This window comes from Anser brachyrhynchus (genome assembly GCF_964034855.1).
Source record: "Anser brachyrhynchus genome assembly, chromosome: 13".
NCBI lineage: Eukaryota > Metazoa > Chordata > Aves > Anseriformes > Anatidae > Anser > Anser brachyrhynchus.
In genome coordinates this window covers 20,990,471-21,016,509 of record NC_137708.1, presented here as the reverse complement: position 1 = coordinate 21,016,509, position 26,039 = coordinate 20,990,471, and the positions used below count along the sequence as shown (strand labels likewise).

The 26,039-nt window shown below is 39.3% G+C and overlaps 1 protein-coding gene across 7 annotated transcripts in view; it reads left to right on the top strand.

The window, feature by feature from the left end:
- Positions 1–26,039, top strand: part of GRIA3 (glutamate ionotropic receptor AMPA type subunit 3) — a 174,097-nt gene that overhangs the window by 37,150 nt on the left and 110,908 nt on the right. For all 7 annotated transcript variants that reach the window (XR_013938867.1, XR_013938868.1, XM_080553787.1 and 4 more), the window contains one exon: positions 23,615–23,854. Coding sequence is in view for 5 of the 7 variants with exons in the window: in XM_080553787.1 (XP_080409913.1) it covers positions 23,615–23,854 (240 nt within the window). In the remaining 2 variants the exon portion in view is untranslated. The remainder of the gene's footprint in view (positions 1–23,614; positions 23,855–26,039) is intronic.

Here is a 26,039-nt window from a genome sequence, read left to right as displayed (position 1 = left end):
TATGATTACAATGTCTTGTTTCAAAAATGTGCCTTCACGTGCATCAGGTGTGCTTTGCTGCGGGTTGTTTTTTGTGCTATGTAACATAAAAGCAAATCACAAGCGGTGATACGTGGTTATACGTGTATCTGCAAGGACCACTGGGACTGAAATGTTTTGATGCTTCGTTGTTCTACCCTAACATAAAAAAAACAAAAAACAAAAAAACATTTTTTGTATCCCATATAATAAGTATGGACAGTCACGATGCATAATGAGGTCTTATTCTGATCAGATTTACACCAGGATGAATTGGAGTGGCTCTGTGGGAGTTTGAAGGAGAGAAGCCAGTAAGGGGTAAAAACAGAGTGGTCCTTCATGAGGTATTCCTGGCTCTAAGACACTGGGTAAATGGGGGTGCACATCCCAGGAAAGCCCATGGATACTTCAAGGGAGACATGGAGCATCTTAATCAGTAGCACAGCTCTCCCCCAGGACTGCCCAGGTTGTCCAGGCTCTTGACTTCAGCAGCCAGCTGAATATCCCCTTGTGCAGCATCGCACATATTTCCTCTTGAAACTTTGGGAAATTTAACAAAACATTCACGTTCGGCAGTAATAAGTGTCCCTTTATAAATGATGCTGGGTATCTCAGAAGTGTCTGTAATAGACTGTGTAGAGCAGAATCTGCCAAGGAAAGATTTTGTTTTTCAATTGAAACAAAATAGAGTAAATCAAATAGTCTCCAATGCAAAGTGCTGACCTTGCTTTTAACAGGAGTCGCTTATACCATCTCCACTTCCAGATTTTTATTTTTCTTTTTTCTCTTTTTCCCACATATATGTATTTTTGTAGCTGTGAAACTTTCACTACTTTTCTGTCTATCTCTGCATCAGTTTATGGATTTTGCAATTCTCATATGAATAGAGGCTGGGTGACATTAAAGACTGTAGACTTCCCTGTGAAATTTAACTCATTGTGTCTCTTGCATGAATAATGATAGTTCTGATTGAAAAACACGGCACCTTTCTCTGAGTCGCTCTAGAGCTAATTCAAGAACAGGTCTCTGGCAAAAGAGGGTCTTTTGGCTGAAGCATAAAGCTAACATTTTAACCTACTTTCATCTGTACAAACACCCCATTATTTTTCATGAGTAGCGGTGCTGCTAACCTGTGCAGCCTGGTCAGGTTCCAGCCTGGATCGCTATCAACATAAATCAGTTATTCTCTTGGAAGCTTTATTCAGATAAATTATCTGCATTTCCTGTCTTAAATTCTTACTGTGTTGTTCTGCAGTGGGAGCCCCTCTTTCACATAAGATGCGTTTGGGTTGAAGCAATCTCTGCATACACTGGTGGATGCAATTTGGTATTAGTTTTTCCCTGCAGGTTTTTCTGAAAAGATTTTATACTTCCTTGATAATATCTGGAGATTCCCTGTGTTAATAAGAATTGCGTTGTTAATTGATTCCAGTGTCTGCTGCTCTGGAATACTCTGCCTTAATCAGGATCTTCACATGAATTTAAAAATGGCATCTTCCTGGACAAAATTGCAGGCAGGATTAATATAATTCTTCCTTTCGACCATGCGGTCTCTTGAAATGCTTATATCAGTCCTGAGTAATTTTTGTGTGTGCTGGGCTGAATTCAACCTATTGCAGGGTTCTCTTTAAGGAGACTGAAATCTTCTTGGCAATAATGTAACCAATATTGATTATTAATCGTGTTTTCAAGAAGGTTGGGCAAAGCTGCTTGTAAAATACGAATCTATCACTTCAGTTTCCCAGAAATTCAGCCATGTAATTCAGTGTATGTGGAGTGCACTTGCAAAAAGTATCAGAAATCCCCAAAGGCAGGTGGTTTCCTTCTGCAAAATGGGTGTAGGAAGGGCAATAGCAGTTTAAGATGCTCCCATGCTGTCCTGCCTGTCTTGTTCCTGGATGATAGATACCATAGATGTATAAAGCATTGAGATCAAGCCTCCTAGATGACCAGGACCCTGTGACTTTGCTTGGTGTGGCAGGGAAGGGCCTGCAGTTCAGATGCTGCTGGCTGCTGCTCTGCCGAGCCTGCCAGCCAGAGGGTCAGTTAGTGCCAATTGCAGGAGCACAGCTCTGTTACAAAGGCCTGTGGCCACTTAGGGCTCTTCGTCTAAGCTCTCATTAAGGACTTTGGGCTAATAGTGGGGTACACTGCTGTCTGACCATTTACCTGAAATTGAGAGACTTTGTTTTACCAGTTTACCCAAACTGGGTTTTGTTGGTTTTGTGGCCAATTCCCACTTTGAATGCAGTCACAGAGGAGCGTAAAAGCATTGTGCTGTCTTGATTACAGTTCAAGTGTGTAGAGTTATTGCCAACATAGAGAAAAATAGTAACTTTAAAATATTGCTGATCCGAGCAATAAAGATCTGCAGCTTGATAAATTCACCCATTCTTAAGAGCTGGCTCTTTCTCTATGAATGTCCCGCACACAGTTTTGCTTCAAAAATATTATCAAGGCTTTCATTTTAAACCAGCCATGGACTTCTGTCTGCAAAGGCAACTTCCATGGTACAGCTTGTCTCGCTTCACAGAGGCACCAACTGGGCTGTGAGCTTCCCCTTTGTCCACTCAAAAGTGTACTCTGTTACAGAAGAAGTTAATGCCATTAATCTTTTTGCTGTTGACCATGGCACTACAAACACACAACCAAAATGCTTTCTTGGTGTGGCTGGATGTGCCAGTCGTCCTTCACATCTTGTAGTGGCAATAAGCTTGTAAATTGGTTAATGCTACAATTTAAAGATTGTTTTAATTGCCAGGTTATGAATATTTTGAGCAACAGGCTTTAAGAGTGAGCAGGGTTTGCAGGTATAGATGGAACAGTGTGACCATTTAGCTTGGCCCAGCAGCAGTTTGGTTACCCAGACGGATGCTCCCTGCTCATTAGTCTGTTCAAGGGGCCTGGGCACTTCTGCAAAGCTCATCTGAGGGAGTTTCTGTGAAGCTTTGCACTCTGCGAAGGAACTGAGGTGAAAGAGGCTTTGGTTCCCATTCATGGTATCCACAAAAAAGAAATTGCTGCAGTCCGTGGTGTATCGAGCTCTCTGCAGTGATGTCTCATGGCAGCACAAACCCTGCCTGGAAGCAGATGAGTGCCAGCCTCTAGCTACTTGGGAGAACGATCATTCATCTGTTTCCCGTGAAGCACACACCAGGGATGTCATGGTTCCTACCAGCTGAAATAGGGAAGAAAGCCTAATAATTCTTCCCAAGGTTCGGAGATCATCCTGTGGGAGCAGGACATGTTCTCAGAGCCGCAGACCATCTCGTGGATGGGAGAGCAGCGGTGTTGCTGCAGCAGTCCAGAGCCCCAGCCCGGCTGTGAGGTGGGGTGAGTCACCTCACCTGCAGCAGCTGGATCCATCTTCGTGGGTTTGGAAGTCTTATTTGGGATCTGGACCCCGCAGAGATGTGTTTTTTCCCTTTAGTCATCTGCCTTTGTTCCTTTTCCTCTGTTCTCTGTGCCTGCCTTGCTTTGAAAGGCAGGAGCAGATAGAGCATAATTTAAAAAAAAAAAAAAAAAAAAAAAAGAGCTCTTTCACTTTCCAGAGACAGCGAACAGGCCTGCGAACGGCACCGTCTGTTCCCTGTCTGCCTGGGTTCACCTCGCACCCGTCAGCCTCAGCTTCAGTCTTGTTCCCATTGAGCTGTGAGGCTTATTTCGGTCTCAAATACTCTTCGGAGAGTGGGCAGGTTTAACACTGAAGTAGTTAAAAATCCCCAAGTCACTTAGGTTTCCTCAGAGCTGACATCAGTTACCCTCAGGGTAGACTTACTCAGGTCATTGGAGCTTCCTCTGAATCCCATTTGACTTCGAGATGGTCATGAATCCTCGGGACCATGCAAGTTCCCTGCAGAGCTGGAACTGCTGCAGCATGGGGGGTACTGGTGCATTCAGTGGAGCCTGTATGTAAATACAATAATTGTGTAAATGAATAAACAACAGGAAAATTCTTCAACATTTCTTCAGTTTCTTGAAGCCTGCCATGCCTTTTGCTCTGATATGAGCCTTGTGTTGCACCCAGTGATGAACCTCCTAAAACAAACAGCTGAGATTAGTGTTATTTATAGATAACCACAGAGATCATTCATTCATCTCAAGCTGTTTATTTTTGGGCAGCTCAGTGAAACTGATGAAATTGCCAGTTGTCTGAAATGCTTCTGCCAGTTGTTTGAATGAACAGTATTGATTATAGTTACGGGACTATTCATCTCGTACTGGCACGCATACAATACATGTATTATAAAAATGTTGTGTCTGTTGACAGCTGGGTTATGAAATGATACGCTGAATTACACATCCTTATACACAATGTATACATAGACTTTCCTTAGTCCTAATTCAAGAATATTAAAAGTAACTTAAAGGAGAAGCGAATGGAATAGCAGACTCTGAAGAATATTATAATGGCTTTGTTAGAAATGACCAGATAATAAATTTATGTTGAAATGAGCTGAAATGGTGAAACTGCAATGGCTGCTAACTGGACTAAACAGTCCTCTGCTGTGGGGCCAGAGAAGTTGCTATTTTACTAACTGACTAAAGGATTTCTTAGAAGATGTGGACAAAAGAGACCATTTCAGTCTACTCTATTACCACATTTTTGGTTTAAATCTAAGAAAACCTTGAGCAAGCCCAGTTTGCATATAGTAGTAGTCTTCTGGCTTCAGAGCAAATACCTTCATCTTCGTTGGTTTTTATATTAAAAAAAAAAAAAAAAAAAAAAAAAGAGTGATGGAATGATTGTCTTTGTCCACACTTACCGTCCAAAGTTTTCCATCCTTCATTCTGTCGCTTAGCTAATGGTGCGTATCCCAGTTGCCTGGGTGCTCCATCACATCCTCCTTTTGCTGAAGGAGGGATTCACTGCTGAAGCTGAGCAGATGGCCCTTCCATGCAGCTTCTGTCCCCTCCCTGGAACAATCTGTTGTTCTAACTCAGTGCTAAGCAAACCCCAAAAGTTGAAAGAAAAGTCCCTCCCTCATTTTATAGGATGTGGTCTTTCAATGATGCATTACTCTGTATTTTCAGTGATTCATCTTTAGAAAAACTATGGTCGTTAAATAAAGATTAGATTTTAAGTACTTTAAAATATGTGCTTTAAAATTTCCATTGTCTTGCTTTGTAGTAATGAGTGATCAAAAACAGATTAAACTGCCCAGAGCATTTTTTGTTTATTTTACTAATGTTTATTTGATTCAGTCTTAAATAATACCATCGCCTGTAGTTGTCCCAAATTTAGACTAGTGCAACTGAGAGCAGACCTTGCCTACATTTAGCTGTGTTAATTGGTGCTTTGAACATAACTTGAGCGGTACACACGGTGTGGTGACAGGTGTGACTGCAGGATGCCTGGGTGTGTGTTTTTAACATATATTTGAAATTGTAGCAAATTTATTAAATTGCTGCATTTAAGGATTCATAAAATATGTAAATCCAGCCTCACAGCTGGAGCAGACTGACTTAGTATGTGTGGTTTAAGTGGATGGAAGCTGATTTATATCACCATGATTCTTAAAATGGTATTTAGCAGTTAGTTCTTTTGGGCAATATAATGGATAGAAATATTTACTAATTTGTGTGTTGTTCAGTTCCAAAGGATCATATTCTTCAGCTTGCCTTACCTATGATAGTTTTCAATTTGAATATTTTTTTAACCTTAATTGCAATTTTCCACAGTGTAAACTACCAAAAATCAGTTTCTTTCTCTTGTTCATTTTTCCTTTTACTTCGTACTCTGAGATTTTCTTTACTAATATGTAATACATTTGTAACAATGAAAAAGCTTCATTTGAGCATCTCTTGCCATTGGTGCTTCAGATCCTAGCAAGATCCATCTGCTTCTTTCTGCTTAATGCTTCTTTCGTTTCTGCTGTAATCATGTTAATTGATGGTGGCTTACTTTTTTAAAAATCCCTCAAATTTCTCTAAAAATTTAGTTTCCCATTATGAGACAGGATATTTATGTGCTCATCCTCCATAAAAAATGATGAGTTAGCAGAATAAATATCCTAAGTGTTTGTGGGAGAATAACCCCCCCGTGCCATCAGCATAAAGAGTGAGAGATGGAGTCTTCTGATAATTTGTGGAGTGCAGCAGCTGGTGAGATACAGTAGCAAGGATAAAATAGTAGCTTCTGCACTTGCCAAAATTTAGGGGTGTCTTCAGCTGTGAATGACTCCACTTAATTGTTATCGAAGCCTCACCTGCTGAAATTATGCATCAGAGCAGCACAAGCTGAACACTTGTGATGGCTGAACCTGCTCCTGCTGCTCATGAACCAGATACACTGTAAATGCAAACAGTAGGTGCTCCCCTTATCTCTAATTAAAGCACGGATGTAAGTTTCACTATTCAGTTGCTGTATCAAGTTACTCAAAAAGCTAACTTAGGAGTTGAAAAGCAGGTATTTTTGCTTGGTATGTATTCTCAGCAGCTTTGCTTTTCTAGTTTCCTTGGTGGACAGTCTGATGGGGGAAACTTTAGTGGTGAGTCTCTCTCTCTTTCTCTCTCTCTAAAAAAACAAACAAAAAAAAAAAAAAAACTGGGATGCTTTCTGCCGTTACTTCAGAGTACAGAGGAAAATTTCTTGGAAATCATAAGGAATTTCCTGTTATTTTTTCTTTCTTCTGTGGAGCTGCAATGCGATTGATTTTGTCCTTCTTGCCTTTGTCTGGCTGTCCAGTGCACAAGCCCGCGAGCACAAATATTACTAACTTTGCCCACATGACAGTTTCCATGAAAACTGAGCAAGGCTGTCTCTGTAAGTTAAGCATGTGTGTGAGCACATGGAGAATCAAGTCTCCTAAGTGTAGGGCCACAAGCCCCATTGCATAATTCTTTCTAATACCCATTCTGGTACCAATAATTTATTTTTAAAATACAAGGTCATTTATGATAATAAGGATTATACGTGGTGGCTACCTGGACTGTTAAGAAAGCAAAGGCAGACGGTGAGATAAGGAAGGGCAATATTGTCATTTGAGAGGATGCATATATACGGCTTGTAGCTTGTAGGATGCATATATATGGCTTGTAGTCTTTATGCATGATATTCTTCAATGTTCTGGGCACTTCTTCATAAACACATTAACAGTTCAGCTGTATGAAGTGCTGCTTGGATGCTCTAATCCAGGCCCGTGCTTTGATCTTCATTAGTCGCAGTACCCATTGTGAGAGCCAATGAGCAGCCTCCACCGTCACCTTCCGTCAGAAGTCAGGCAGATCCCAGCTCCTGGGTTTTTGTCCTGCCAGACAGGGCGAGTATGTGGGCTTGCTTACCAATAAGTGGCTGTTTCTCAGAGATACTGATGTAATTCTTGGTCACAAGCCCAAGTTCTTCACCCAGTCTTTCCAGGATCATCTGTTCGAGGATCTTTTTTCTAAGCTTAGGCAGCAATTTAACTTTTTGAACAAAGAAACCCCGATTGTGCAATTTTAGAGGAAGAACCCTATCTTCTGAACCATGTTTTCTCTTGTGGTTGATTTTCCTTTTTTTTTTTTTTTAAACATTGATTTTTTTTTCCTTTTGGATTTTATTTCTTTGGTTTTGTTGTTGTTGTTTTTTTCTTTTCCACTGAAAAATGCTGTCTGAATGAAAGACATATCTCCTATTTGTACAGACATCAGCTTGTATCAGGGACAAAATTTTAGACTATACATTCAGTGGCATTGTAGTGTAATATTACTGGAATCAGTAATATTTCTTAATAAGCTACACACGGTACGATTGCTTGATTCCTGAGAAAAGTCTCACAAAAATGAGTTAAGTTTTATGGGGCGGGATAATATTCACTCGCTCCCCCCATATAACCCAAACCTGACATTCAGAAATAAATCTTTTAGGAGAATAATTTAATTATCTTGCATTTCCCATATCGTTGAGCCTAAGTAACCAAACATGCTTTGGATTCTCTCCCTTTTTTTGGGAAGTTTGAGTTTGACCGGACTCTGTAGATACAAGAGTTTTAGAAGTAAACTTCAGAATATGGTTTGTCAGAAGACTACAGCTCTGTACAGCATGATTAGTTTCACTTATTTGCTTGATCTGTCACATCTGTTCCGCTTAGCTGAAGAAAATGTGAAGGCAATCATGAAAATACCAGACACTGTACTCATTTACATTTGCTTGATTGTTCCTTTTGGTAAGAGAAAATATTTTTATTGTGTGAGTTCAGTGCTTTCTCTTTATTCCCTAAAATTATACTCCATTATATGTTTTTATTCAAAGTTAATTTTGTGATAAAAGGACACTTTTTATTTGAGAATAGTTTGGATCTGGGGGCTGGGAGGGGGAAGGAGAGGACCAAGTACATAAAGGGAAGCCACAGCTTAGAAGAGGATCCAGCATCAAGAGAGTTACTTTGCACTTCTTTCAAAGATGTGAAATTTGTTGAAGTGCTCCCCGCTAGGGCACAACCTTGGTGTTTTTGCTGGTGCTGTTTTGAAAAATTTTTATTGCATCATGAGTAGATTTTCTGGAAGGGAAGCTTTCTTTCCGAAAACCAGAAAGTAAATCATAGTCGTTTCATTTGGAACTAATGTGTAGTGTATATCCATATATTCACGGCTAGTGAATTATTCTGCTTCTGGCAATGTCGCTTTCTGTTCCCGTAGTCCCATATAGTTCCCATAACAAAATAAGAAGATAGATTCAGAGTATTTCTGACTCCTCTAAAGAGGAAGCTCCTATCAGCTGACCACCACCTGAAGGCATGTAGAACACAGAAATTTTGAAATGATTAAAGATTTGCAAATAATTTCTTCCTTTTTTATTTTCTAATTTATTTGCACATGTAGCAGCAATTTCTGACATGTTGCAGGATTGTATCTCTGGGTTAGTTCTATCACTTTTTGCCTTCATTTTTATACAGAAGCAAAGAAAAGAGGAAGATCTGTTTATAAAAGCATGCTGTTAAATCCATAAAAAATTATTGAGAGATCTGGGTTGAATGCACGGCCTGAAACTACCTTGAAAATGATCTTTAAAAACTGACTTTGTAACCGGTCAAGGATGGAACAAATACATTAAAGAGGATGAGAAAAAGAACCTGGGATAGCACAAATTTACTACTTGAAAAATAAGCAGTTCCAATACAATAACTCAAATCCTGGTTGCTTTCCTTTGCAGGATAGATCAAATAGGATTTCATTTAGGACCAGTTCAGTAGAGTTATGGAAAAATTGAGAGTCAGGCAGGGTTGATTTTGTGCGTGTTGTTGTTGTTGTTGTTTAATTATTTTGATGCTTACGAAATATTGGCATTTTCTGTCCTTGGAGCTCAGCTGTTGGTTTGTTTGATTGGGATTCTGTAGGCCACATGACTTTTTGAAATACTGGACTGGCTGTGTTTAACTACAACCAGTGACAACTTGTGTTTGCATTTCTGGCAAGTTTTTGCAAACTTTTCCTAGTTTAGTGGAAAACTTACAAGGTCAGTAACTTGCCATACATCCATACAGTAATTTCAGGGTTCAAAACCATTCTGCTAACCAGAAAGGAAGTTACAAGTGTATTACTATAATAAGAAAGATTATAAACAAATCTGGAATATTTTTAAATAATTCATGATTACTTACCCCAGATCAACAGAGAATTTAGCCCCAAAGACAAAGAATGGCGTAACAGAGAGACTTGATGCCCATTTTTCTGTTATAGGTGCTCTCTGTAGACCAGGAGGTAAGAAACAATGTCTGGGCTTCTTTGGGAAGCTTGGAGGGGCTGATAAATACATCAGTCCTTTCTGTGCTGCTCTACTGGAGGATTTGAATCTTTGTGTCTTCACTGTATTAGATTATTGTAAGAATGTCATTCTATTGTTATCAAATTCATTTTTCTCATGCAAGCTTCTATACTATTTTTGTTATAGGAAGGTATTGTCTCGCTGATAACATTGCCAGTGGGAAGGAGGGCCTGGATTGGCTCATGTAAATGAAAAATATACAGAGACGATCAGATTACAAAGAAGTCTTCTGTGCCTATAACTGACATTTCTGGGAAAATGAGGTCTCTTGTGCCTTCTGTTATAGTCTGGAGAGTCACTTCACTTAGTCCATTAATCTATCTGAGAAGCTATACTACCTGAGTTCACCAAATAAATCTATTCCAAGGCCTACAAAATTTTTAAAGTCCAAAAGTAATCTGTCGATGGGCTGCTTTAAAAGAATTGACACCATCGGTCTGCTTGAAAATCAGACTAGGAAAATTCAGTAACAATAGCTTAGCAGTGCCTCCACACTGTGTATTAGTTTAAGCAAATACAAAGACACATTCTCATAGTACTTTCTGTTGTCTGCTGTTTTGATAAGCTGTATAGAATTACATAAAGTGTATATATGTGTGGGGAGAGAGAAAGAGAGAGATCTGTTTTAAGTTATGTTTGTGATGAGCTGCTTTTTGTTGGATGATGTGAATGCTTCCCTTGATGACTGTTATACTTGTTTTAACAAAAGAAAAATATTTATTCTAATTTTAAAATGTAATTGGCACTGACTTGCAAGTTAAACCTGGGAGTCATTAATCTCTAAGACCTAGAAGATATTGTTAATTAATGTAATGCATTTATATTTGGTAGGACATGGGTACATTTTCACCGAGTTCTTGATACAATTCCTCCAGTGGTTATGCCTGTGCCGTCTGTGAATGAGGGCTTCCCTGCCTACAGAACCAGTCTATGCCACCCAGAACTGGCAGTGTTTCTCCCCAGTTTATCTCTTGGTAAGATCGCTCCCATCCTTTGCAGTTTTATTCAATGACACGGGTGGTGCTGCAGATAAGGGATAACCAGCAACAGGGACAAGCCTTCAAGGTGGTGATGGCCTGCTATAAAGAGCTCATCCTGCAGCTTGCCACACAGCATCAACAACTCTACCACCATGCAAGAACTTTTCTTAAGACAGGGAAGTTTATTGTCATCTGTCATCCAAACTACTATAGTTAAACTGTATGGTGCTGGTAGATTGGCTATAGGAACTACTGTCTTAGAGGTACACACTGCTATTTTCGTGCCATTCCCCAAAGCGTTGTACTGATCTGGGTATTGCTGGGTTTGCACAGTTGTGTTGGAGCCACAGGTGAGATTCATCTGCATGTTCCTTGGCTGAGCAATACCCCCTAACGGGGCAATTTCTTTATGGTGCCGCAAGGAGCAATCAAGTGCTGTGGAAAATCCACTGCAGTGGCTTATTGAGGGAGGGATCCACAGCTCTTTTGAAATTAATACTTGTTTTCTGCCATAAGGATTAGTGTCTTTGTTCCATGACCAGAAAAGACTTGAATAGCATTGAGATTTCTTTGCTGTTTTGGACTTCTCAGTTTTCCTCTCATTCCTGGGTTTACCATGTTTTTGTGGGATTGTTGGAATTTGTTGGTGTTACTAATACAAGAAAGGTATTAACAGATTTAGCAATTGTTGTGAAAAGCCAGAGAAGAGCATTTTTTAGATACTTCTAATAAATGCTACAATCACAAAGGGATTTAGAGTAAGGTTACTGATGCATCCATGAGGATGGAGCACCTCTGTGAACCAAGAGGGCTGAGGAATGAGTTGGAAAGTAGGTCTGATATAAACGATTGAAGAGTAGGTTGAAAAAATCCTTATTTCAATAGCAACAAATTTGCTTGAATATATATTTTATACACGTGCAAAAAAATATTAAACAGAAGCTGGCCTATGTTTGAAACACAGTACACGTGATTAAATCTGGTCATGTACCAGGAGCTCAGAATGTGAAAACACTAAGTTTGCAGTGAGCAGATTGGTTAGCTGTACATTTGAAACAACAAATACACAGCACACACACATTCTCTCTTTTCAGTCAAAAGAACTGCCAGGTATTGCAGATGTTGTTTGCAGTAAAGCTTAAAAATAAATATTTTTTAAAAAAAGGGCAACGAAGATGCTTTAGCACATAAAACTAAAATTTCTCTTTGAGTCACTTTAGACTTTATAAGGGGCATCAGTAGCTCAGGCTTAGGAAGCCTCTTGGTTAGGAAGATGTGGATGCAAAGCAGCTATTGTATCCCACTGATGTTAACTCTACAAAAAAAGTTGGAAATAGAGAGATTGGAGAAAGGGCTGTTCTTTGAAGTCACAGATTGGCAGGTGTGTTTCTGCTAGCAGAGATTTTAGTAGGTGACTGTAGAGAAGAGACTAGTCAAACCTGGAAAAGCCATGAGGTAAATCGACTAAATCGTGCAAATACCCCTAATAGAGACAGACTGCAATGCAGTACTGAAGGGGGACCTCCTACCAGTTGGATCCTACCTCTTGGATCCACAGCTCCCACTCAGTCTTGTGCGCATACTTCAGTCTGTGCCTCTTCAAGGAAACAGTTAGGCATGTGCCATTCGTGCACACAGCTTTGGGATCCAGGACACTTAGCAAAGTCTTGCTGGTATCAGTGAAGCAGCTCTGTGCATGCAGAGTAAGTTTGACCAGGCTGAGGTTCTTCAGCTGTTGGCAGTTCTGCAGAAATTCAAGTGCTGCCCCATCCTACCACTGTCCCATGAAACACTAGATTTCTGATGAGGACTTCTGCGACCTCCTGAGTAGGACCAAAGGGCTGCTAGTCTGGCTTTGGTACGAGGCATGTTGCTCTTCTCTGTCAAGAGAAGATAGGAGGATTTCCACTCCTGACCGCAGTAAAACAATGGAGTTGCACCAGGTTAACATTTTACTATGCTGCTGGCTGACAGCAGGGTTTGAATCAGTATTTAAAGCTACAGCAATCTGTCCAAACCCTCCAAGATCAACAAATAATTTCAAACTTGGTCTGTTGTCTCACTTGGCCACTTTCTCCTCCTCTGAAAGGGCAGAACTCGATTAAGGATTAACATGTGACTTTTCTTTCACAATCAGGCTTTTGCTGTACCATTTCCATCAATTTTGGCTTTCACATTATTCAGCTGTGCACCAGACAACTCTTTTGTTATGTGCCAATTAACCCAGCTTGATAAATAGTGATTATGCATAATTTACACAATAATATTCTTGTTGTTCCCTGTAAATAAGGCACTGACTTAGCTGAGGGTACCGGTCTGTGAATTATTGTCAGATGTGATCATGAAGATCCAGGGGGCTGGTAACAAGAAGGCCTCTTTAGACAGCAAGGCAGATAGAAGTGATATAGAAGATAATAAAATGGGGGAGGTGGAGGTGTTTTTAATTTTTTTAGGGGATGTTGGGATTTAGTTTTTGTGGTCCTGTAGTTTGCTCTTTCAGTGTACTGAATGGGCCTCGCAGTCCTAGTCCACCTCTCGCTGAAGTCGTTTTCCAGTGGTGGGGACTTGGACTGGACTTGGACTGCTTCCTAAGGAGCATCTTCAAATGATTTTCCTGGCTGCAGAAGCCAGGTTTTCACAGTTCTTTTCCCTTTTTTGAGTTAGCTGATGTGAAGTCTCTCAGACCAGTAAGCTGACAACAGAGGGACGCGAGGAGCAGGTGAAAATTGCTTAGCCCCATGAAGCTTGAGTAAACGGGAGGAGATACAGTAACCTGAAATCTAACCCACTGATCCAAGATGCACATGTAGAGACAGTGCTTGCTGGAATAGTATTGCAGAGCCATCAAGAAAGTGTTAGGGACTGTTGCTTTGGGTAAAGTGGGCTGTTGGTCAGCCAGTACCATGCTCAGCATCCATAGAGCCAACTGGAAACTGTCCGGAGCTAGAGGATGCTTGCACAGCTGCCGTGCTGGCAATCACGTCCCCTTTCTCCTTGGACAGCCTTAATCCTGGCCTTTACCTCATGGTGAATTTTACTCAGTTCAGTGATTCCAGGTGTGTTTTCCGTTTTGTCTCTTCTATCTCATATTCCATAATATATCCCCACAGGCCTATAAATGGCACCACCTCAGCAGACTCAGCTCATCTTTCATCACGCTGCCAGAGTCTTGTTTTGATTTATTGCCTTTCACCACAGTGGCCCAGAATGAAGTCAACTTCTCAAATCACATAGAGGAGGATCTGCTGAACAAGCATACGTTTAATAATGTGCCTCTGTCTTTCTACTTCCTCTGTGCTGGGATGTTCCAATAAAATGAGTAAGAAATCCCTTTAGAATATGAGAGTGCTGTAGTTATCTGGCCACTGATTTGCAGATCTGATTGCCTTTAACTATTGGCACTTTGTGGTGTTCAGCTTAATGTTCAGCATAACACCTCCAGTCTGCGAAATGCTGCCATTTCTTGATGGGTGTGTGGGTTTTTTTTCCTTCATACCACAAAATGCTTGCTTCTTTCTTGCCTGCTGTGTAAAGTATTGATGAGATGTATACGATATACATCATGTCTGAAAATGACGATGATAGATGATGACTAGGATATTCCCTGGTCTACCAGATTATGTGGAATTCACATTAAAAATGCTTTTTTAGGGCATGTCTTTTTCTTCCAAAGCACTGTGCTTAATGTCTTGTGGAACTCTTGTTACTTTGAAAAAAATTACAGAAACATTCATGATTTTATGTTGAACTATTAAATGTTACTATGAGTTTATTAGAATATGCATACTAGTAGAGTATATTGGCTGTCTATAAGTAAATTGCTGCAAAATTTCTGGGTGTTTTATAACTGAATGACTTTTGAAACAATTTTTTTCATGTTTTTCCTCTCACCAACATTCTTAGAAAAATTGCTTCAGAAAATACTAGAAATAGTTATAATCCAAAGTAATTAGACTGGCGTAACATACTAATGTAAAATAAAAAGCATCTTAAATGGTAAAACAAATAGAAAACAGTTATTTAACTCAAGTGCATGGTACGTACTAGCGTTGTGTGCACACTGTCCATGTTTCTGCAGGGATTTGTCATGATGCATGAGATGGAGTCTAAGAAGTGAAGGACACAAGTGATCATTCTTTGCTGCAAATATATTTAGACTCTCCTGAGGAAAACTTTGGTAGGTCCTCTGACTCCCTCCCACAGGTGTTAGCTTATCTTCTACATTTCAGGGAGAATGGAGAGTGTGGTTTTCTCAAAAGGCAAAAGCTCAGTGAACTGCTTTACATCCACACGGTAAGGCTGTAACTCTCCTGGAACTTGAGGCCAGTGCCCGAACTATAAAGATCCAGGGACATAAAGCTAGCTATCAGGAGCAGTGTTGGCTTTGCGCATAGTGCTGTTGTTGGCAAGGCACGGTTGTCCTGGAGAAACTGAGCAGAAACATGTCTTCATCAAATGCTGCATGTTTGAAAGTCATGCAGATACCCAGTGCCTTTCCATTTCTCTCCAGCAATGAGTTTAACCACTTACAAAGAGAAACCTCTTGCTGCTCCTCCTCCTAATGCTTCCTTTGGTGTCAGAACCAGCATGGGCAGTAAGGGAAAGAGCTCCTGAATAACAAATCCACAGCATTTATATCTGAGCTTTGCAGCAGTGTTACAAAACATTTCTAAAAACCTTTTATTTTAAACTGCACGGTATGTAATTGATGTCTTCCCCTTCAAAACTTAAAGGAAACCTTGTGAGCAGCTTGTGGAGGTGGTGGGATTGGGGCGGAAAGGGGACTGTTTACAGTAGAGTATGGTACTGGAAGAGGCTGCCCAGAGAAGTTGTGGATGCCTCATCCCTGGAGGTGTTCAAGAGCTGGTTGGATGACACTCTGGGCAACTTGATCTAGTGAGCGGCATCTCTGCCCATGGCAGGGGGTTGGAACAAGATGGTATTTAAGGTCCCTTCCAACCCAAGCTGTTCTATGATTCTGTGATTCTGTGAGTACCATCCATTGCCTGAATGTGTTTAAAAATAAAAAACGTCTGTAATGTTGCAGTGACTGATCTGAGAGTTTGAACTCCATCTTGTAAAGGCACAAGCAAGATAATGTAGTATTCTGATTAGCACATATTTAAGTATAGTCCTCAAAAACTTAATACATTTTTTAAAATCATGCTCCAAGAGATTGGTTGATTTGTATGGCATGTCTATATCTCCCTTCACCTTTAATCCATTTTAAGCTTTAAACCAGCTATTATGGTTCCCTCAAGCTCCAATAGATTATCCTTCAAACTGAGCCATGCTAATCTGTTTAATATTCTTTCAAAAGAAATATTCTCATACAACTCTGGATCCTGAGAGTTTTAAAAGATCAGTGTGTAGTATTTATTCTGGTTAAACAATGTTTTCGAAATTGGACCTACTGATAAGGGGCTGACACTTTTCCTGCACACTGGGTGAGTTGACTCCCGTGTTTCTTCCACCATCAGAAATGTGTTGTAAACATGGAGATTCTGAATATCAAGGGATTTTTTTTTTCTTTAAGAAAAATGAAACGTTTATGATAATTTGGTAGGCTTGCAAGACAAGATATTCGTTCTGTGCTTGAGTTTAATCAAGGTTCTACATAAGTTTTGTTTTGTTTTTTAGCTTTGTGGCCAGTAACCTGGAAGCAGAAGTTGTGTAATGGCTCAGATTCTACATACTCTTAGTCTTGGAAGCAGCATGGGAGCCAAACAGTAAGCTTGTAGGTAATAGCAGCAAAAGTTTGTTGCACGTCCTAAGCCACTCAGGTCACCTGCGTATATTCTCTGAATGGAAGAATACCTTTTAGAAAGCTAAGCACATCTTTCTCAGGGAAGTCAAAGTGGTGTTTAGTGTGACTTTCTGTCCATCTTACCATTTGGTGCTCACAGATGTCATTGTTAATGACATTTAAAGTATGCTAGCTGGTTTTTTTAATTACCAATATTTTATTTGCATATACGTCAGTTTGGCAGTCTAGGGACAGAGGGGGTCAGGGTTTACCTCTACCTGAGTAAGATTATGCTAATGGCCGAAGTACATCAGACCTGAATGAACTTGCTTCTGAGTGCTTTCTGAAAGTAGGCCTTTCATCAGCCTTTGTGTCCAGAAGGATTTGACCTTAGATATGCACTTCTTTCTTAAGAGCAGTCGTGCGGGGCTCAACTGGAACCTCTTGGCATCATGGTGTGCATGAGAATCAGTACTGTTAGTGCTCCTACTAGCACTGTTATAGCCTAAGTGGCCTATTTTTATTGTTGCAAGCTGGCATTTTTTATACGCTCATAAAATTCATACGAATGTTTCAATGAGTGTGAAGAGGAGATCCAGCATGCAGCAAATTCATGTACATTGTTAGAGTTTTATTTGACTATAGTAAGATATATAAAGGCCAAAATGCATAAAATTTAATGAGTGGAGTCATGTAGGTCATAAATAATTAGGCATACTGAAAGAAACCAAGGTTATGGAAATGTATTTGTACAGCACCCAGCACCCAGGAGGTGTGATTGTGATCAAAGCGATCGTGAAAAGTGGATAATAAATAAAGGCTGTTACCTAATAGTGTGTAATGGGGTTGTGATGAGATGACAAAAGTGATCTTGAATGGAATCTTGACCAGAGAGTGTTTGGGGATGCTTGTATCTGGACATTCATTTTGGATTGCTTTCTAGTAAAGGGCTTGTAAAATATGAATTGATTAATCCTTATGCCTGTCATTTGCAATTTAATAAGTCCTTCACTCCCTCTTCACCCAGTGCCTGAATATGCTGTTGTTATCTTATTGGCTCTTCTAAAAAGAAGTACAAACCGAAGGAAGTGTCTATGTATGAAGAAGGCACTAGACAGAGCAAGTTGAGCAGTGTTTTATGAAAAGAATGAGATAAAACGAACTTCAGTTATATCACTGAGAAAAATGTTTGTTGCCATAAATGAAGTAACAATAGTAAATTGTAATTTTGTTTTGCTTTCTGCTGTGAGGTTTCTTTGTGTTTGCGGGGCATTTTTTATACTTGTAATGGCACGTTCTTTATTAAGTAGAATGAGAAGTGATGTTATGGTCAATATCTCAGGAGGATTTGGATCCAATTCTCAGCTGTAACTTCCTTGGTTCACTCCCACCTCCATGAATATTCACTATTAATTATCTCAGAAATGGATGTTTTCATAAATGCTTCTTTTTTTCAGCTGAATTTTAAACAACTCATGGAATCTTTTCTTCTTGACAGTTCAGAGTCTTAAGAATTTAAATGTGAAAACTGGTTTTATTGGCAACAGATAATTGTATTTCATTTTAATTTTCATTTTAAATACAGTGACTTTGTCTTTAAAGCAAGCTCTCAAGTCTGTTTGCCTGGACCATCCTAAAGTAGCTCCTTCTGCATTCGTGGGCACTGCTGTGCTGATCTCCTTGGGGCTCAAAGTAGAGAGAAGGTGCTTATTCATTCAGGGTATTAAAATGAAAGGGAAAGGAAGAAGTAGAGGCATTGTCAGTCTCTCTAAGAGCTGTATGAAGTGGAGTTAATGATAACCCTCATATTGTTACAGCAAGGAAGTCATAGGATGGAGACTCTAAATAGAAAATAGCCAGTACTCTACGATGCGCTGTGTATTATTCCAATACAAAGTAGTCTCCTTAGTCCATTGGCAGAGGATGGCAGTGAGAATTGTGTGGAATCCAAGACAGTTGGCAGAGGAAAGTGGAGGGAATAAAATTATTTCACAGCTGAGGGAAATACAGAGCACAAAACTGAGGAAATGGTATGAGCAACACACAATAATATCAGTTGTCATTATACTCCTACAGAGAGTTTCAGCCCAAAGAACCGCTTAATTATCAATAAAGCAGACCTTACAGTGTCCCTTTGATATAGGTTAATTATGTCAGACCCATTTTACAAGATATTGATGTGAACAAAATGGAAATTACTTGTCCATACAAACAGTGATGAAGAGGGAATAGCGTCTAAAATACTGTAACCTCCAGCCCCTGACTCCAGAACTTCCAGGCTCCTGCTCCCATGGTCAGAAGTGTGACAATTACGAGGATCCTGTGCAACATAAAGTCCGTTGTCAAAGACATCATCTGGTGGAAATGGCATATTAAGATCCACCCGTTAATATGTTTCTTTTGTTGGCTTTATCTGTCTTTTCTCTAAACAAGCAAAAGCCAAACCTTCTTGTAAATGTCCCTAGTAATGTCTCAGTTGTTCATAGTGAGAACTGGAATTAGAAATAAATAAATAAAATAATAGGTGTCAGAGAAAAATTGACATTAGCTTGCAGGCAACAGATAGTAGGGATGTCAGAGCCTATACAACATTGCTGTGTCAGCAATATTCACAGTCACTAAAACGTAGAAAAAATGAATACAGATAGAAAGCAAAAAATAAATTTAAAAAAGACACAAATCATCTAATAACTTGTGTGAGATGGGGCATCTTTTGAAATTCTGGCCTGGAGCCTTCCTGGGGACTGAGTGAAAAAAATCACATCTGGTTAGTCTTAATCTGGTTAAATTTCTGTGGCGGGGCTGTTTTGACGGGAGGGAGGACGGAACTGCTAGTAAAACAACCGAAGTCAGGGGTTCAATGAGTTACACTGAGGCTTAGGAAGGTTCAGCTGCTGTTCCACAGAGAAGCAAGGATTTTTATTTAATTGGTTTTGGTTTGTTTTGTGTTTTGCTTTTGTTGTTCTTGTGTATGTTTTATCATTGTGGGTTTTGTTGTTTTATTATTATTTTAACAAATCACTGTTATTTAAAAAAATAAAGTGATCATTATGGCTCGGAGTATTTCCTTTCCTTGGCAGAAAACAATTCAATCTCTCATGACCTGGAAGTTCCTTATCTTCTCTTTACATGCTTGAGAATTCCCAGGCTTCTGTCATACACCCCTGCCTCTGCTGAAAAAAATAGCATGTGGCAGCTAGCTTACTCAGAGGACAAGCCCAGAGTTAAGTCTCCATTTAAAAAGTTGTATCTGTCTTGCATCTAATGCCAAAATAATGGCTTATTATGGTCCACCACTAGGACCATAAGGGGTCCACCATTAGAATAAGAGCTACTCAGGACCTTTCTCCCTTACTTATACATGTTACAAATTTTTCAGATCAGGCAATAAAGGAACTTGGTTGTGTGCTGTCCTTGGAAACAGTATCAAAAATAATAGCGGTGATTAAGAACAGTATCTTAAAGATATATCTCAGAAGAAAAAATAAAAATTGACTATTTTTGTGGAATGAATGGTTACATCGGGATTTGTCCAAATCATTCCTTTAATAGCCAAAATATGTGTTTGACCATCTGCATTTTTTTAGGAGGGAAAAACGAACATAAATCAACTGTGATGAATTAAGGAAAAATACCAAAATTCTTACTCTAAAATGAGGATTGTCCTATTGCCAATAGCAGATAGTTTGTATAAAGAGCTTGAAGCTAAGGTTTAGTTACCTAAAACTAAATTTACCTAAAATTAAGTTGTTGTTGTTGTTTTTTTTAATTTTGTTTACAGATCCATGGTGTTAGAATGGTAATGTAATTAATATAAGTGTGATAATGTGTTTGGTTTTTGGAAACCAAGGAGCAGTATGGCCATGGCTTTGTGGATGTTCAGCATGTTGATCTGACCACACGAGAGACTGGGTCACAGAGTAAACAAAAGACATAATGCTACAAAATCACAGCAAAATCGTGAGTTCAAAAATGCAAGTGAGCATTGAGGACCAAGATAATTGGTCTTTTATCTTCCCCTTATAAAAACAAAGGTTTACTTGCCTTTTAAATGGGCCAGTAAAATTGCATTGGCACCCCACAGTGCATGCAGAATAGATAGTCAAGAAGAAATAGGGTATAAAGAAAGAAGTAGAGGAGCTTAAGAGATGAAGATATTAAAAACTAATACAAGATAGATAGCCTGTAAAATGTTAAAGATCTGCAGTGAATACAAACCCGAATCAGGATATAAGACTGGGCAGGAGTCTACGCTTATTGGAAGATATTGCTGGTGATCCTCTCCTCTCACCTGCACTGGGATGCCCCTTGCAAGCAGTAGCTCCATGTTGGCTATTAGGTATTGTTTGGAGAAGGTCCTGCTTACGGTCAGGCTGTAAACAGCCTCTGATTTCAGTCCCAGTTTACTCACAAATTGAGAACGGACCCCTTGCTCACATGAGCATAAGCTGCTATCTTAAAAGATATACATTAATTCAGTGTTTTAAAATAGACATGCAAGATGGTTTTGTGCAAGAGACAAAGACTTTGAACCATTTCCAACCACTGACCACAGTACTCATGTCAGACATAGGAGCCAAATCTCCAAGAACAAGAGAACGCACAGGGCAGACCAGTTCTCAGCTGGTTCCCAGCATGGTGCAGAGGAACTGGTCCGTGCTGGAGGCAGATGCTGTTTGTCACCCACCTTTAGGATTGCACCAGTTACTTCCATTGACTCAGTGGGATGTAGGCACTAGTAGTCCTAATAAAGGCTAATCTGTATTCTTCATTATAGTTCTAAACTTAGATATCGTGGTAGATTTTCTGAGCCCCTAGTGAATCCTTTTTCAGATAAGGTGTTTTGTGTAACTCTCAAAGATTTCAGTGGAGTCACAGTTTAAAAGTATTCCTGAGCCTTATAGCTGATAAGAAATTAGGTGAATTTAGGATCACTTGAAATACTCTGGGCATTTAGTGTCAGGAGACTTTTGGAAATACGTTTTGTTTGCACTGCAAGAAGGGATACTTCCTGGAATACACTGACTTACTCTTTTCTTCTTTCTCCACAGTAAGAATCTGCATAAAAACTGCTAAACTAAACCATTAATAAATATGTAAAAGAAGTCTGATCTGTAAGGTACTGACTCAGTGTATGTGAGGACACTCAGCTCTTGCTAGCCCCACTTCAGTGATTATTCCCATGCTATCAGAGAGTTTTTATGTCATTGAAATGATTTGGAGACTGCTAGCCTTTCTAAAGTAGTCTTTATTTTTCTCTTTTTTTTTTTACCTGTAAGTTAGTGCCTTTTATTTGTTACTTCAGTGGGTAATTTTTATGGTAGCTTTTATACTTTATATTCTGCTGGTATATAGTTAACAAAATGCCTTTTGAATCTGTGTATTTAATTCCTTGGTCATGCCTCTGGGAATAAATTCTTGCTGTATTATAACTTCTTTTATATCTTTTCTCCACTGTGGTTGAGAACTTCTTCAAACTTTTCTTTCAGAAATCAGTATTTCTTATTCCCTCTCTGTGCCCTATCTGCATCTATTTTCTATCTATGCCAGCTGTTATTTGCTGCTGGTATCCACTTCTGGTCATGTCCTTTTACAGTGTCTTAAACATTTAAATAAGTTCTTTAATAACCTTCCTATTTTTGCATCTGGACATCCAGGAAGAAAATGAAATTTTCACACCTGAGTACCAATTTGAGGTGTTTTCCATGATGATGTTCCAATGAGCTAATACGATGGCAAAACCTTTTCAAAATTACTTTGGTAACAGGCTTTGGTGATTCTGAATAGCATTTATGGTAGGAAACATTTCATGATGGTACTTGCAGAAGTAACGATGCTGTATATTTCTGTGTAGAAGTCATGTCTACTTTACCAGTAATTACTTCCCCTTGCTTTCTGCAAAGTTAAGTACACAGTGTTTTGGCAAAAGTGGTTAATGGGGCTAGTTGGAAATTGGTGTAAAATCCAGCTCTTGACAAGTGGAATTGTTGATGCTGAGTGGCCATTTTTCTTGGAAACTTGTTTTTCGTTACAAATGGGACCTGCTTATCCCAGTCCAGAAAGGTTTTGATGTAGAAGTGCTGCTGTGCTGTAGCGTGCTTCATCTGTGTGGTGATCACCGTCCTTACTATGGAGCTGAGCCCTTGCATCCTACCCGTGAGGTTTCTTCAGTGTCTCTGATGCAGTCTCTCCACAGGAGGAACCCAGGGCCACAAGAAATTTGCTCTGTTCCTACAGAATTGAACAACAACAACAAAAAAAAGTCATTCTCCCTGCAACTTCCACGAAGTTGACTACATTTCTAAATCGAAGTACTTTCATTTTTGCCTGAAATGGTCATTATTCAGATCTTTTTGAAGTCTGGGAAATGCAGTGTTTCTCCAGACAAGTACACATGCAACAAAACACCTCTGGCTGAGTTTTGTGTCCTGACACTAGATGAGTTCCTCAGGTCACCAGAATGATTAAACACTAAAAACCTCCAGGTTAAATGATATCAATGTCTGTCATGTGAAGAAACAATAGGTATTCTTTATATTGGTAAGCCTTACACCTTCCAAATTGCTTCTGAAGATTTTAGTACTCTGTTAAGAAGTCACCATAATTTCTCATTGAAAAAGACCTCACCCAGGTTTCCTACAGGGATTTCAGAGTGGTGGACTGTAAAGAAATGAAACATTGAGGTTGCTTGGAGTCAAATCTGAAGGTGGGATGCCAGGGAAAACTGCATCTTAATGTTTTGATATTTAGGCAGACTTGACATTTGTTGTGTAGCTGCTAACAGAGCTCTCAAGGTGCTACTCAAGGGAGGGAAGATATTTTACAGATAGGCAATGTAATCCAGTGTTTGTTTTTTAAGGAATGTGGAAAGATTAGTGGATTATAACAATGTAACAGCACAATTTGAATTAAAAACGTGCTCAGACCAGTTTAATTGTGACAGAAAGTTTGTACAACTCACAGCTACACTGAAATTAGTATATAATATCTCACGAATTCATTCAATCTACTGCATCATACAAAACAATTTCAGGATTGCTGAGAGGGCTTACTTCAAATATACTTCAAAAAATTGTTTGCATTCATTTTATTTCACATTTTAACCCCTCTGTCTGTTTTTGTTAGTCTGTTCACAGTTTTCCAGAGGAGTTTATGCCATCTTTGGATTCTATGACCAGATGTCAATGAACACACTGACGTCATTTTGTGGAGCCCTTCACACTTCCTTCATTACACCCAGCTTCCCAACAGATGCAGACGTGCAGTTTGTCATCCAGATGCGGCCAGCATTAAAAGGAGCCATCTTGAGTCTCTTGACCCATTATAAATGGGAAAAGTTTGTGTACCTCTATGACACTGAACGGGGTAAGCACCATTGCTTTAAGTGCCTTTGCTATTTTATGACTTGCCACAAGTACTACCAGAATCATTATGTGAAGCCCATCCCAAGTTGCTTCTGGGTGCAGGTTGCAAATGCTGATTGTCCTAGAAATTCACTCTGATGGAACAAAAATGATAGGATAGATGAAAAGAAGGTATTGTCATATTACTTCCCATTTGTAAAGACCTTTTGTTAGGTGTGTAAGCATTCAATTTGGAATACATGGTTTCCATGGAACTGCAGACTCAGCTTTTGCCAGGGTTTCTGAGTCCTTGCAAAATGAATAAAGCCGGCACTATGAAAAAGACTGTTAAACAAGACCTTCCATCGTGCATGACATTGCAAATCCCTCAACACTTTGCATAAATGTGTGTTTCTCCTGTCACTGGACAAAGACAGTCAATGCTAAGATACACTATTGAAATGTCCAGGCATCAATAACAGTATAAGAATATAATGCATAAAATGCTTTAGGGCTCTGCTGGAGAAAAGATGTTCTAGATATGTCACATGGATATTCAGAGATGAATTCAGATTCATGACAAGAGTGATCAGAGATATATTTTACAAAATGAAAATATAGTAAAACCAGTGTTACCATGCTTAAGCCAATTGCTGACTAGTTGATGCATCAAAGGTAGAAAATCCTGTCAAAGGGAGATTTGAGCATCAGAAGCCATTTACTGTGAAGAATCTTGCATGTTTCTGAGGAGAAGCTGTTACCAGCTGCTCTGAATATACTGACTTTGCATAGCTACAGTTTTTACCCGCATAGCAATTTTTGCATCAGGTAGATATACTGCTGTCTTTCTTACCCATTTTATGACTCCAAGACCTTCAAAGGAGTCTGGATAGAGCCAGATAAACTCTGATTTCATTCCCAGCTCCCATGACAAAGGTCTGATGCCCTGGGCTACTACGTATTGGTAAAGATCAAGTCTTCAGTGGCTCAGCTTTTCACACTGAAGATTAATAGCTTGCCCAATAAAGGACGTAGTACATGTTCAAAATAATGTATAAAGTAACTGATAAAAGTTGAATGCTTGCTCAGCATTTTTTTGACTGATTTGGAGATGCTAAGTATTGCTAACTTTGAAAAGCACTAGCTATGAGGTCAGGTAGGAAAGTATGGAAAATCTTAGAGTGCCATTAGTTTTTAAATCTTTTAAAACCACTATACAAGCACCTTAATTTGTGATTTAGTCCACTTTTAAATGAAAGCTCCTGTGACTATGACAGTTATCAGAGTAAGGAAGGTTTATGACATTTGATGTTATTTGTGGCTAGCATGCATGTTATGCTAGCCATATGTTGTCAGGCATTCAGACTAAGTCTACCAGAATGGGGAATCTGAATTAGAGAACAGCATAAATAACTCTAGGATTATAACATGTAGCTCAGGGTTAGAAGATAAAGACCTGTGTCTTTAGGATGGAAGAGGCATCAGTGCATATACATAGCTTGATGATGGTCTTTGAGTTGTTTCTGATATGTGTGTGTTTTGAGACACACTTACCACATCTTGTCTTTCCTTACTTTACATATATGCTCACTGCTGTTGCTTGATAAAATATTTGCCTTCACTAAAACAGGAACAAAAATGAACAATTAAATGTTACTGTATGTTTATTTGGGTTATAAAACAAACCTGGTAGCAGTTTTATCAGAACTATAATTGCTGTGCTTTTCCAGCATTAAAATAAATTAAGAAGATTCATATAGGAGGGAAAAAGGCATTAGACACTGAGAAATAGACATTATATTCCTTTGATAGCAGTAATCAGGGATGACCACACCTGAAACGTTTGGCAATCCCAGTAGCCTGACTGATCTCTTTGATAGGCCTTCAAATACAAAAAACATCCCAAGAACTTCTACAATAATAATGGTGAATGACTTTTTGTATCAGATAGCAAATAAGGCTGTACATGTTCCTATGCTGAGATACCACTGGAAACGAAAACACTAGAGCCGTTACAATTTTTAATAATTCCTGTCTTAGATACTTAACTGCCTTGGGGCACAAGCACTGTAGAGAGGTGTTAAGCAGTTCACTTTCAGTTCCTAAAGTGAACTATCATTATTTTGCTGCCTTTCTAGGAAGATTATTGTCATCTCACTGGTTTGTTCTGAGAATCTGAGAAATTTCAAAACATTACACTGCTCTTT